The sequence below is a fragment of the Leptonotus elevatus genome, chromosome 18 (assembly GCF_054856555.1).
Source record: "Leptonotus elevatus isolate MCC_2025b chromosome 18, RoL_Lele_1.0, whole genome shotgun sequence".
Taxonomy (NCBI): Eukaryota; Metazoa; Chordata; class Actinopteri; order Syngnathiformes; family Syngnathidae; genus Leptonotus; species Leptonotus elevatus.
Window position 1 is genome coordinate 7,998,310 of NC_141256.1, and position 12,990 is coordinate 8,011,299.

The 12,990-nt window shown below is 40.1% G+C and overlaps 1 protein-coding gene across 5 annotated transcripts in view; it reads right to left on the reverse strand.

Annotated features, from left to right (window-relative positions):
• Positions 1 to 11,623, reverse strand: part of LOC147158440 (rho-associated protein kinase 2-like) — a 32,993-nt gene extending 21,370 nt beyond the window's left edge. For 3 of the 5 annotated variants that reach the window (XM_086060818.1, XM_086060822.1, XM_086060819.1), the window contains exons 1-8: positions 11,195 to 11,621; positions 7,770 to 7,851; positions 7,118 to 7,218; positions 5,530 to 5,667; positions 3,943 to 4,203; positions 3,635 to 3,779; positions 3,369 to 3,507; positions 1,305 to 1,396 (exon numbers count right to left, since the gene is read on the reverse strand). In XM_086060818.1, coding sequence (XP_085916944.1) covers positions 1,305 to 1,396; positions 3,369 to 3,507; positions 3,635 to 3,779; positions 3,943 to 4,203; positions 5,530 to 5,667; positions 7,118 to 7,218; positions 7,770 to 7,851; positions 11,195 to 11,290 — 1,054 coding nt within the window. In that variant the 5' untranslated portion in view covers positions 11,291 to 11,621. Of the gene's footprint in view, positions 1 to 1,304; positions 1,397 to 3,368; positions 3,508 to 3,634; positions 3,780 to 3,942; positions 4,204 to 5,529; positions 5,668 to 7,117; positions 7,219 to 7,769; positions 7,852 to 11,194 lie in introns of all 5 variants that reach the window. The other 2 variants (XM_086060817.1, XM_086060820.1) reach the window with 2 other exon arrangements.
• Positions 11,624 to 12,990: the final 1,367 nt, after the last annotated feature.

The following is a 12,990-nucleotide window of genomic DNA, read 5'->3' on the forward strand; positions in this document are numbered from 1 at the left end:
CTGCTTTCTGAGTTTGGCCATGTGACATTCAGAAGTTGAGTCATGATTGGTCGTACTCGTTACCTGGGCCACTGTGATGTCATCAGTTTTCAGTCGACAGCAAGTGGCAAAATGGCCGCCCCCTGAGATGGATAAAAACGGGTGGATTTTCCTGCTTTATTAATTCCACAAACACACTATTAATCAGAATATTAGGCTGCATAGAACATATTAATGTGATTTTTTGGGGGGATAACCACCATTTTAAGTAACATAAATGTAAATTAACTAAATTTACACTACTTTTTGTGTATATAGTTTTAAAGCTAAATTAAGTTGCTTGAACATCACCTAAATTGATTCTATTGACTAACAAAATGCACAAAACTATAAAGTTGCCAAAGCTTTATTTCTTTTTATTCTACAGTGGGCTGCTTTTTCAAATGTGCGATTTTATCCACATTAATCAGTAACAAGTGGAATATTTGTGTTATCAGTGTGTGACTGATGTTCACTGGCAGAGGTGGCAAATCCAGGTCCGGAAAGTAAAAATCCTGCCACAGTTTGGCTTTCGCCCCTAGCTAGCTCCCTAAAAGGTAAACAAGCACCATGGGAGCTAGCTAGCTAGCTAGCACCTGGGCTAAAGCCAAACTGTGGCAGGATTTTTACTTTCTGTACCTGGATTTGCCACCTCTGTTCAGAAACATGGAGTTCACACAATCCTTCTTAGTGGAACAATCCAAAGCAAGTTTTAAATGTTGGGCTAAGCCAGTGGTGTCCAAACTATGGCCCGGGGGCCATTTGTAGCCCGTTATCGAAAACTATAAAGTCGCCAAAGTTTTTATTTCTTTTTTTTCTTTTTCAAACGTGTGATTCCTATGGCTTTGCAGTGTTATTATTATCTTGCTCAAAATCATGTGAAAATGTGTCATGTATTTACCCAAATACACCCACCGCAAGCCTGATAAAAGCCAGCTAAAATGACATAATAATTGGCTCACACTTATCAGGCTGCTTCGCAGGATTTGGTGCCAAACAACAACAACCCTTTGCTTTGACTATATGTTGTTGGCAAGGTTTGAAATATAGTGCCTCTGCTTTTCATATTCCAATATAAACTCCACAAGCATTTATCATATTTGCGGAGTTATTCCTGCCTGCAGGTCTTCTGCGTCGCCTCATGCATGACGGGCACATGGTGAGCATGTGTGCCAAACATACATGGCATGAAAGTCCTCCAACAACTATGACTGGCCACCAAAATAGTCAAAACAAAAAAATTTAAGTAGGATGAGCAACCAGAAGAATTCCAAAAATAAACTTACTCTCTCTGATGTTCTCAAAGTTCCACTGGTCGCTCTTGAAGAAAGGATGACTTTTGATCTCCTCCACTCCGGTGCGGCCCAGACGAACCTCCCTGCGCACAGCGGGGGCGTGAAACAATCGGACTGAAAACACCTCCCGCCGTCAGCATCAACATCGCAGTCGCTATTGGGAGGACTGACCACTAGGCGCGGACCGCAGAGACCCGCATGGACAACCACATGGCCACTGATGGACGCGCACCAGAACCGTCCGAGATAATAAAAGTCCGATTAACTCCCCTGAAACTCGACCTCCACTTTCTTCCCCCACTTCTTCCACTGCTGGGTGCACGACTGGAGGGGGCGCGGCAGTTCGGCCTTGCCACGTGTGGGACATTCCAAACTCAGCCAACAAGAAGAAAACGAAGGGGCGGGGAGCGGGAAAGGGAGACGAGTGGGCTTAAAAGTTAAAACCCCCGCTAACATTAAAAAAAAGTGAAAATGCTGTCATGGTGGAGTAAAGAGTGGTATGAAAGCACACAAGAGTGGTGAGACCAGGTTAGGTAACTTTTTCACCTGACAGAATGGCGAGTAAGAAGGTAAATAAACTGAGGGAAGAAAAGTGAAAGGCTCCTCTGTATTTAGGTAGAAAGGGTCTTGTCTGAGCTCTCTCGGGGGGTGGGGGGGTCTACTAAAGTAAATAGGAAGTTGTCTTGACACAACATTTTCACAGCCACTTAACTTTTACACTTGTATTTACACAAAAAGCTTTCTTTGGTATTTTTAAAATATTTGGAATGGTTCATGGGGTTCAGGCAGTTCAGGTGGCAAAAATGTCATTAAATCACATTCCAAATACATCGTATATGTATACAGCGATGCATACATGTGTATACATTTAAATGATTAATTCCACCGGGTGGTTTAGAATTTGGTCACTTTTGTATAAATGAACGTTGATTGTAGAGCGGTCAAAATTAACCGATTAATCGACAAGTAATCGATTTTCAAATTAATCGACAACTTTTTTTTAATAATAGAGTAAAACTGATTATCTTCTTTGTTTAATCAAAATAAGAAATTTGCAAACAGCTGTTTGGAAATTTGGGTAAACAATAACGTCCCTTTTTTACGTAGTACAAAATAGACACAAATCATAATAAACAGTAATCAGGGAAAAAATGCTTTTGTAATACACTTAAATGCAAAATTAAAATGAATCAGATTAGTCGATGAATTGATTCTAAAAATAGTCGATAGTGACAGCACTAGTTAATTAATTAAATGTGAGTTAGTCTCAACTGGAAAACTTACAATTCACAATTCTTTTGAAAGACGGTAAACTGCTCGATACAACACTGACATGGACAGTTGAGCAAATAACTTGTTAAATGCTTATCATTAACTCATTCACTCCCAGCCATTTTCTCCAAAGCAACCCCCTTCACTCCCGGCTAATTTACTGGACTTTAACTGATTTTCCAAGGCCTACATAATATTGTGTTCTATTGCTATAAAAACATGGAACTTATCAAAACAAAGATTAGAGTCTCTATTTTCATCAGGAAAAAAATATACTTGTATCTGTTTCCATTTTGAAGCAATTAGCATTAGAATATAGCTAAGTTTCAACATTATTCACAAATCTGTTTATAACTGTGGAGAAAACAGATTGTTTTCAACATGGCCCTGGTTGATCTCTTATACTGTGCTGGCACCTGCTGGCCGCGTTTGTTATAACTACTATTGCTTCAAGCGTTCTCTTCAGTTCAGAGGCTGCATCAAAGCCTTCTGTATGCTCTAGCATAAAAATACATTAAAAAAAAACATAAATATGTCTTTGGGACACTGGTTATACTTAAAATAGAACGTATTTATACGTGTTTTTTTTAGCAAATGAGTTAACAGTCAACAACGATTGTGCTCTGTTATGTACTGCAAGCTATTTTGTTAATCCTTGAGTGCTATTAGCCTTCTTACCTGTGACATTGGAATTTATTATAAAATCAACCACACTTTTTCCTCTCTAACATCAAGAACCACAATGTCACTACAATGCATGTGAATATAAATATGTGTACAAACCTGTCAGTTAAAAAGGCACAGATGAGGTTTTTGGCTTCCTGGGACATTTCGACATCATCCGGGAAGATGAGGGAATTCTTGTGGTTCATGATCTTTCCATAGGTTCCCACCAGAGATTCGGCATAGAAAGGCGTTTCACCTGTACATAATTTACATATTCATAATTAAATACCAAACTAAGAAAACTAAAAATGATCTCTCGTGCTGTTCCTAATGTTGTGGTCAATGAGTGTATTAACAGATCACATCCACAAGAGGTCGCTCACCTACTAACAGCTCATATAAAAAGACCCCGACAGACCACCAGTCGCACTCCCGCCCGTAGTGACCCACGCTTCCCTGAGACTGCAGCACCTCGGGGGAGATGTAATCAGGCGTGCCCACGGCGGTGTCACAGCGCACCATGCCTGTCTTTGGACGCACAAAAACACATTATATGTATAAAAACTAAGCAAAACTTTCAAATGATATCATTGTGTGCTGTGTTTTAATGATACAATTTCAACACTAGGTGGGGCAATTTAGCTATGAAAAAAAAGTCAACCGTCTCTTCAAAGTTCAGACGCCAACTTACAGAGTCCATCTTCATGCACGTGCCAAAGTCGGCCAGCTTCAGGTGCCCTTGCTGGTCCAGCAGCATGTTGTCCGGTTTGACGTCGCGGTGGATGAAGCCCAGGGAGTGGATGGCGTCCAGGGCCAGCACCGCCTCGGCCGTGTAGAAGCGAGCCCACTTCTCCGGGATGTCGTAGTTCAAGGTGAGCGTGACCATGTCGCCGCCCGCCATGAACTCCATCACCATGTACAGGTGGCGGTTGTCTTGGAAGGCGCAGCACAGCTGTGGAACACACGCCAGTGAAATGTACATTAGCCAGTAGCTGTTAGCATCACTTCACGATACATAGTGGTTTTATCCTCATTAATCAGTAACAAGTGGAATATTTGTGTTATTAGTGTGTGACTGATGTTCACTGGCAGAGGTGGCAAATCCAGGTCCAGAAAGTAAAAACCCTGTCACAGTTTGGCTTTCGCCCCTGATGTTAGCTAATTAGCTCCCGAAAAGGTAAACAAGCACCATGGAAGCTAGCTAGCTAGCACCTTGGCTAAAGCCAAACTGTAGCAGGGTTTTTACTTTCTGGACCTGGATTTGCCACCTCTGTTCATAAACAGGGAGTTCACACAATCCTTCTTAGTGGAGCAATCAAAACAAGTTTTAAATGTTGGGTTCCACTAACACACCTGATTCATGATCAGGATCGTTATCAGATTCTAACACACCTGATTCATGATCAGGATCGTTATCAGATTAAGCTGTGCTGCAGGAGGGAAATATGGAAAACAGGCTGGATAGGGGCTCTCGAGGACCGAACTTGAGCACCCCTGATTACATGTGCTGACCACAAACATTAGTGTAAATGTTTTCTTCATCATATTGTAGCTAATTGCCTAAAATTCAGTTGGTAGACAGTAAATTCTGTAAAGTAAATTTTACTCTTTAACATAGTCGATTTGGTCCCACCCTAAACAGAGTAAAATTTACACTTGGATTGGAAGAGAGTAAAATATTCAATATTTTTAGTGTGTACGAGAATTTGCCTATCCCATGAAAAAAAAAATTATTAAAGATTTTTCACTCATAAATTCGAAGTCGATTTTGCAATGAGAGATTTTGACAACATTTTACTATTCAATTAAGTTGGTTTAACAATTCTCTTTTTAGAGCGTAGTTTATTAAAAAAAAAAGTTAAACAAGGGTTGAGGAACGAACTCACGACCTTCAGCTTGGGAGACACTCTACCGCCTGAGCTATGCCTCCTACTATTTGCTTATACCCAAAAGGAATTTTTGGTCACTTGGAGTTCCGAAGATTCTAGCTGACGTGAGCGATATACTTACGAACACACACTGCATGGCTCAGGGAATCTCCCAACCTGAAGTTGTGGGTTTGTTCCTCAACCCTTGAGTGACTTTTTAATTGTATTTTATTTTTTATTTTACTCTCTTCCAAGTGTAAATTTTACTCGGTTTGGAGTAGGACCTAAACGACTCTTTAAAGTAAAAATTACTCCACAGAATGTACTGTGTGTAAGATGTATTATAACTATAACTGGCTATATATATCAAGTGATCACAAGGTGTAACAAAAGCAGGAAGATGCGCCCACCTGGATGACCCAGGGGCTGTTGGAGAAGGCCATGATGTGCCTCTCCTCCCAGAAGAACGCCGAGTCGGACCGCTTGATCATCTCAAACTTGTTGAGCTTCTTCATGGCGTACACCTTCCGAGAGGCCTTGTGTCGCACCTACGGCATGGAAATTGGCATGCGTACAGCGTTAGCTACATACGTACAACAAGAATGTCACAGTGTCACAAAGATTGGGATTATTGAAGATGCATGAGGCTGAAATTAAAAGCGCACGACTGAAGAAGGACATGCTCACACATGTTGTTAAAACTCCAGCAAACCCTCACTATGTTGTCCCCCGCACACTGCTCTTGTCCAGACAGGCTCGGAGCACAAAACTCTCGGCACACACCAACGTCTTGTGAGCTTGTGCCTCAGATCTCTTGAGTGAGTATTTAAAAAAAAATAATAAACAAGGGGGTTAAATTCCCCACCTAAGAAATAGAGAACACAAGTGGAAGGCAATCATGGCGTGGATCTTGTTGAATATTTTTGTCCCATTTATATGCTGCAAAAGCGATTTATTGATGTTGCAACCTTTTGACCCAAGATATGTGCTTGTGTTACGCCGAAATTTTATGGTAAGGCCATGTTATCAAGTCCTACTAGCAATGTTTATAATTGTGGTTTTAGTTTGAAGTGTGGACTCATTTTAGGTTGAAATAAATGTCCATAAATCTGGTAATAAGTCTGGAGCCGCGAAACATTTGAACATTGTGATGAACAAAACTGTGTTTTAGTTCATGTGTACTGAGGGCCCAAGAGCTCATTAGAGCTGCAACATAACAGAAAAATATGCAGCATTCACCACTTTGAGATTCATGTTCTTATACTCTTTGTCTCCAGTTAAAAAAATAATAATAATCGTATATTTTGAGACTTTTTTTCCCCTGTCAAATTTCTGACATTTTTGGCAATATTTTGGGGACAAAAAATAAAATTGGGGGGAGGGGGTACTTGTTTAGTTTTTGGACATTTTATGTCTACTTTTTTTTAAACATTTTCTGCCTTAAAAAAACTTTTTCAGACGTTTTGTTGTTGCAATTTTGTGTACATTTTATGGTAATTTTGAGAATTTCTCCTTTTGCTTTTGGACATATTATAGTTACTTTTTTAACTTTTTTTTGGTGCCTTCCCCTCGACCCCAAACCCCCCCCCCCCCCCCCCCCCGAATTCAGACCTTTTTGCCAATTCAACGGACAGTTTACTTTACTTTCTCTCTTCCTTTTTGGACATTTTATGGTCACTTTTTGGACATTTTGAGGTACTTTAAAACTTTTTTCATCTACCTTTCATCTCTCTTTCTGGCAACTTACAAATTTGGACTATTTTTTTTTTTTTTTAAATCTAAATCATTCATTCATTTAGAGGATATTTTATGTAAATGTAAATATATGTTTGAAAAAAATGAATTTCTACAATTTTTTTTAGATCCAGGAGAGGAACTAAAGAGCCACATGTGGCACCAGAGCCAGACCTAGTGATAGACCTTGGCAGATTTTGCAGGTGTACCTAACAAAGTGGATGGCTGGCGTACAACACATTGAACTCATAAAGGGGCTCTCACCAGCTGCACTTCCCCATAAGCTCCTCTTCCGATCAGCTTCACCTTCTCAAAGTCTTCGAGCTTGACCTGCAGCTCGCGCAGCTGGCTCACCGCCTTTTCATCTGCGGAGAGAGCGATGGGGCACGTTGCCACGGCAAACGGGCAGGTCAAACTTCAATCCGATGTCCCCGACCTCCATCATACATTTTCTAGCAGAGTTAATGGGGAATCTCCGGCAACTATGTAAGACTGTGTATTATAGACGACACGTCTGGTGATAGTTTCAGTCATCCAATCTTTATGGAAGCCAAAATATAAAGTTACTTGTACTTGTATTAGTTTTGTGTGGCTGTCATATAATACCGTATATAACATGACAGTAATTATACATTATGATGGTGATTCCCAACCAGTTTGCCGCTGTGGCACACAATTGTGGCTTACTTATTATTCATTTACTTGAAATAATTGTTTAACTATCTATGCCAACGACGTATAGTGTCAGGCAACTTCATGATAGACGGTATATGTGTATTCACTTTCTGGGGCTTTTTTTGTTTGGTAGTGAGCCATGAGATTTTTTTTTCCGAATGTAAAATATGTGCCTTGGCTCCATAAAGGTTGCGAAACACTTATGTTACATGAGGGTCCCTTTCCACGCAGCAGCACTTACATCGACTGAGAAATGTTTCGATGTTCTTGTTCTTGCGCAGAGCGGGGTAGTTCAAATCGTGAGCCAAGGCATTTATGGAATCCTGGAAGAAAAAGAAAACTATAATCATTACGATACATACTGTAAATTTGGTAAGTCGGGACATGAAATGGTGCGATAACAAAGCTACTGTCCATCCATCCACGTATCAACACAGCAGGATAGACAGATGGACAGGAGCTGAACGCTGTGGCGCATCGGGTGCGTCAGGTTTCAGCATGGAATCAAAACGCCGCGGCGGTGCGGTCCATCTTCTCGGCCCGTTAAGACATGTGCCTGGGTGGGCAGAGGGGCAACCGGAACAATTCTGCGTCTTTAAATAGCAGCAGTGAGGAGAGATCTTCCCCCCCACTGCAGACGAGTGGAAATAGACCAGAGGCTCACATGCTATTTATTGTGGGACAAACAGCACATGGCTTTGGACTGACGCTGCCGTTACGCACACAGCGCATACACGTGTATACATTTCGTTGCAATGTTACCAAAATAAATAGGACAAACAATCAAGGGTGATGTATTTTTATACTACCAAGGTTATTATAGTTAATGAAAACAAATTCTATAACTAAAAAAAAAAAGAAGAAAAAACATATTCATTGACAAAATAAAATGAAAATGCTTTTTAGAAGAAAGAAAAAACACCTTGAAACTACAGCTAACTATCGCGAAAATGTCCTTTGTTTTTGTCTTTGTAAATTAATATAACTCATGAGCTCATGAGTATTTAGAGAAATAATAAGAATGTAGATATTTCAGAGGCTGTAGTCTCAATTTATTGACCTTACTTGTGCATTTCCGAGACAGACACTCTCCAGCACTTTACTATTTAATCCAAAAATACATATGAAATTATAAATACAAGTTACTGTATTATACTTACACTGAAAACTAGCTGGCGAATAAAGCACACCACACGGCAGCTGACCCAAGATAAGACACTTTTTTTTATAGCACCCTAGTGCTAAAATGTTTAGTAGATAGCTACATAAGGCTAATAAAACTATCATAGCAGCTAACTGCTAGGCGTGCTTCAGTCTATAATTTTATTAACAAGTGCCATTCAAGTCATGGGTTATTTTGTGTGTTTAGCCTACTATATAAATCCCCCAACTTGACAATTAGAGTTAACTCGTTTTGATGGTCGTTTCTGGAATCTGAACAAATCTCGACATGATCGGGTAGCGTGTCCTCAGAAAAATGTTAACTAAGTTTGGCTCACTCAAAGGAGATGCTTTTCACTTTACAGAACGACCATTTCAATAATGTGACCCCCTCAGCAAGTCAAGAAAGAAAGGATAGGAGCGAGTTAAACCGGGAGAAAAAAATAGACGTTTTTTTGGCAAACAGGAAGTCGATGCTGACCGAAAAAGAGGAAATGCTAATTATTTACACATAAAGGTCTTGCTGCTAAACTATCAAATAAAGGTATATAACCACAACGGTGTATTCTCAAGATGCCTATCAATAGACAAAAATGCAGCAAATTAACTCCAGCAACAATAATAATAGTAAAAATGAAGATTATTGTTAGGAGTGCTATGCTTTGTTAGCTGAGGACTAGCTAGCATTGGCTAGCAGATGGTAACGTGATGTAAGTTTCCAGCAGTGGTCCAACGGGCTGGTGAGGCTCCTTGTGAGGTTGACACGAGAAATCAGGGTGGTAAACTTGTCAAGATGACGCAAAGAAAGATCCGGCTCACAATTGGGAGTAGTGGATGTTAGCTAGCTGCTCAACGTTCAGTACACGACGTGCTCAGTTCAAGGTAAAGAGTTGCTTGCGATGTTTGTATTTTTAAAAAGTGCACTTTTTTAATTACTGAATCCTAAATGTAATAAAATAGCTAATAGGAAAGTAGTAATGGCAATTTTTGGACACAGACAGCAGCGTCCTCGCACTTGCCTGTTGTTTTCCCCCCCCCGATCAATTCGAAAAATTGCCAGTGCATTGTTCAAATTAAACAATAGCTATAAATGCTACGAGGTAGGATGTAAAGTCTGCACACACTGTCAAGAGTCATCAAAGCGTGAAAAGTTTTTACTTTATTTTAGTTTTAGCTACTTTATAATGGCTAACTACAAAAATAAACAAACACATTACATTATTTTCTATGTGAGAAAAGTGTTTTGAAACGGAAAACTTTGCAGCATTAATTGATATTTCCTTTGATTTCCATTGAGGTGTTTCATTTTCAACTAAATGTTTCTACTCCTCACTACTTGCTGGGGGATTCCTGTAGTTGTGAAAGCGCAAAGAACCCCCCTATTGTTAATGATTATTAATATCAGAACAATAGACTATTGAGAACTGAGCAACACAAGGGATGTCTCTGAACCGTAAACAATCATTGTTCAACGTTAAGCACACACAAACTGCAAACACCGCAGTCGCGACACCTGCCAAACCTTTCGAGATGTCAAGTTCTCAGTGGCATTTATTCTCCTGATGATAACAACATCAAAACCGCTTGTGTTTGTGAACAAACGGGAAGGCGACAGCGTTAGGTCACCGAGGGTTATCGCCACCTCAATTCCAGGACGTGACCTCACTCTTCCTGCATGGGAGGTGCCCGCAGCAGTTAGCTAGCTTAGCGGACATTTTTGTGTCCATCTGGCTGGACGCTTAAAAGTTAAGCCAGGACCAGTGGCAGTCTTTGCAAAGACAACCGCACAGTGTTATTTTCTTAAATTGCCATTGTATTGTGTCATTTACAGGAATGACAAACGATTCAGCGTATGAGGAAACATTCTTCACTGAGCAAACATTAAAACGTCTGTAACTGTCATCCATACTAATTTTAGATGCTTAACAATCAAGTCCATTTTATGCTGGCTGAGTCTGAATGGAAAAAAAACTGCCAAGGGGTTGAACTGCTCCTGTATTCCTGATAAAATAATCAACAGCTGGCAAGTGAACTTTGTATCGGCACATCACAACAGGAGAGAGTCAAAGGTAGCCCATAGATTCTTCTTGGATCCATTTTCTGTTGTGTGTTTGTCCTCAGGTAAGCTGAAGCCTTCTAATATTTGGGGAGACACTCTGGACTGGGAAAAAAACCTTCATACCTATAGACATTGTCTTCACTGAACTGAACATGCCTGTTTTTGGAATGTGGGAGTAAGCCGGAAACTCCACACAGGAAGGAAGCTGAGATTCAAACCCAGAACTGGGCCACTGCGGTGTTGATAATAAACCACAAACATATTAAGAGCAATGACCAAAAGTAAGCCTTGAATATGGGTGTGTATCTAAATAACCTGTCCCGTGAGTGTTAGTGTTTTCAGCTGTCAAATGAGCTAGTCTAACCTGCGGCTATTAATGATGCTACAGTATGACGTCATGTTTTCGCTTCTTGCCTGTTACATTTCTATTTATTTATTCAACTCACCAGCAGTGTTCCCAAGTTTAACGCCGACTCCGGATTCCTCATGAGGATCTCCAGCTTATTCAGCCGGCTCTCCAGTCTGCTCTCCGCCCCGAGCATGCTTAATATTCCTCTTCAGATATAATAAATAAATTAAATAAAAACACACCGGAAGTGTGAGCTTTTGTCCCCTCTTGAAGTATCTTGGCTCGACCACACACGACTGGCAGAGGCTCCTCGTGCCAGCAGCCCGGCAAGTGTTCGTTAAAAGTTAGCCAGGTTAATGAATTATTATCCGTGGACAAAGTCCTGCACTTGACGTTTTTCTTCTCCTTAAAAGCTTCCGCGGAGGTGAACCAGCCCAGCAGTCCCTTCGGGGCCGACGCCAGGCGGGCTTTGCTGTGCTCAGGTGAGCCCGCGTCTTGTCCCAGGTGAAAGCCCAGTAAAACTGATCCGAGTTCAGCTCGTCCAACGTGAGAGGCGCACGTCTCCGTTAGCTGAATTGCGATACGACACTTCCGGTAAGGACTACCAAATTAAAAGCAATCCAACTTATTTTTTTTTTTTCAAACTGGACTGAAAGGAAAACGCAAGCAAGTTGGGGCCTTTTGTTGTTGTTGCTTTGTTTGTCTGATGGGTGTTGGCTGCCTGTCTTTATGTCAGTGATGCTCCAAACACCTGGTATGTAAATGACGTCTATGTGTCACGATAATACAACTTTATCCAGCCATCCACCCATTATCTATTGACTTTAAAATAAATTATATATATATATTAAAATTACATGATGATTCTAATTTAAAAAAAATACAATTTAATCTAAAATAGTTCCCAGGTTTTTCAATAATAGATAGATTTTGGCAAACACCCCTCAGATCAAGAATCAAACATATTTTTGCATTTGTGGTCCAAATACCAATCAAATAACTAAATTTACTTAAAATAATTTCCTCCATTGAAATAAATTGAGATGTTATTATTCTTTTCCAGCCCCCCAAAAAACATCCCAATTTTTTGTAACGTAGGAAAATTGCACTATGTTGTAAAATATAAATATATAAACCTACTAAAACATAAAACAAGAAAGTCTAAATAAATGAAGTGGTTTATAAAGTGTAATTAAGCAGGAAGTCACAGACACACGTATGTTGATGCGCATTGAGGAGACGCGGCCTAGTTGAGTCACATTAAGAGCTGGAATCATGTGGGTTGACATTTACTTGGTTAGTTAGTGATTTATATTATTTATTTTCATTTTGTATTAGTGTTTTTGACTGTTTTCTCATTCACTAAACTAAAAGTGCTTTAGCCCCCCCCCCCCTTTTTTTTGCCCTATAGCAACAAAGCAACATCTGAACTTGCTTGTCACTCCACTCTGTACACTATTATATTGTGTTTTTGTATAGTATTGATAGTTTCTAATCAAATTTCCTAAATTGGAGCTTTTCCGACATCAGGCTGCTTGCTTCTCATGTGGTTGCAGAGCCCAGAGTGTGGACAACATGTGAGCTATCTTAAAGATAACCCAAAAAAAATTGTCACACCGGCTAACACAAACTGCCCCTACCACTCCAAAACTCTATAGAACAATCAATAAGTGCTGTTTCTAATCTCACTTTGAAGGTATCACTTGTGGATGCAGCATTTCATTGGAGTCTACTTTCTTATTTTCATTTGCAACACTACTTCTTGCTTTTATTTAGAAAGTTCCGCTAGAGCTGTTTTATTTTAGCTCACTTATCATCCGACTTCCCCACCTTACACATACATTATTATTAGCAAGTGTTTTCCGAGGACTTGAGCCCGCTAGTTTTGTTCAT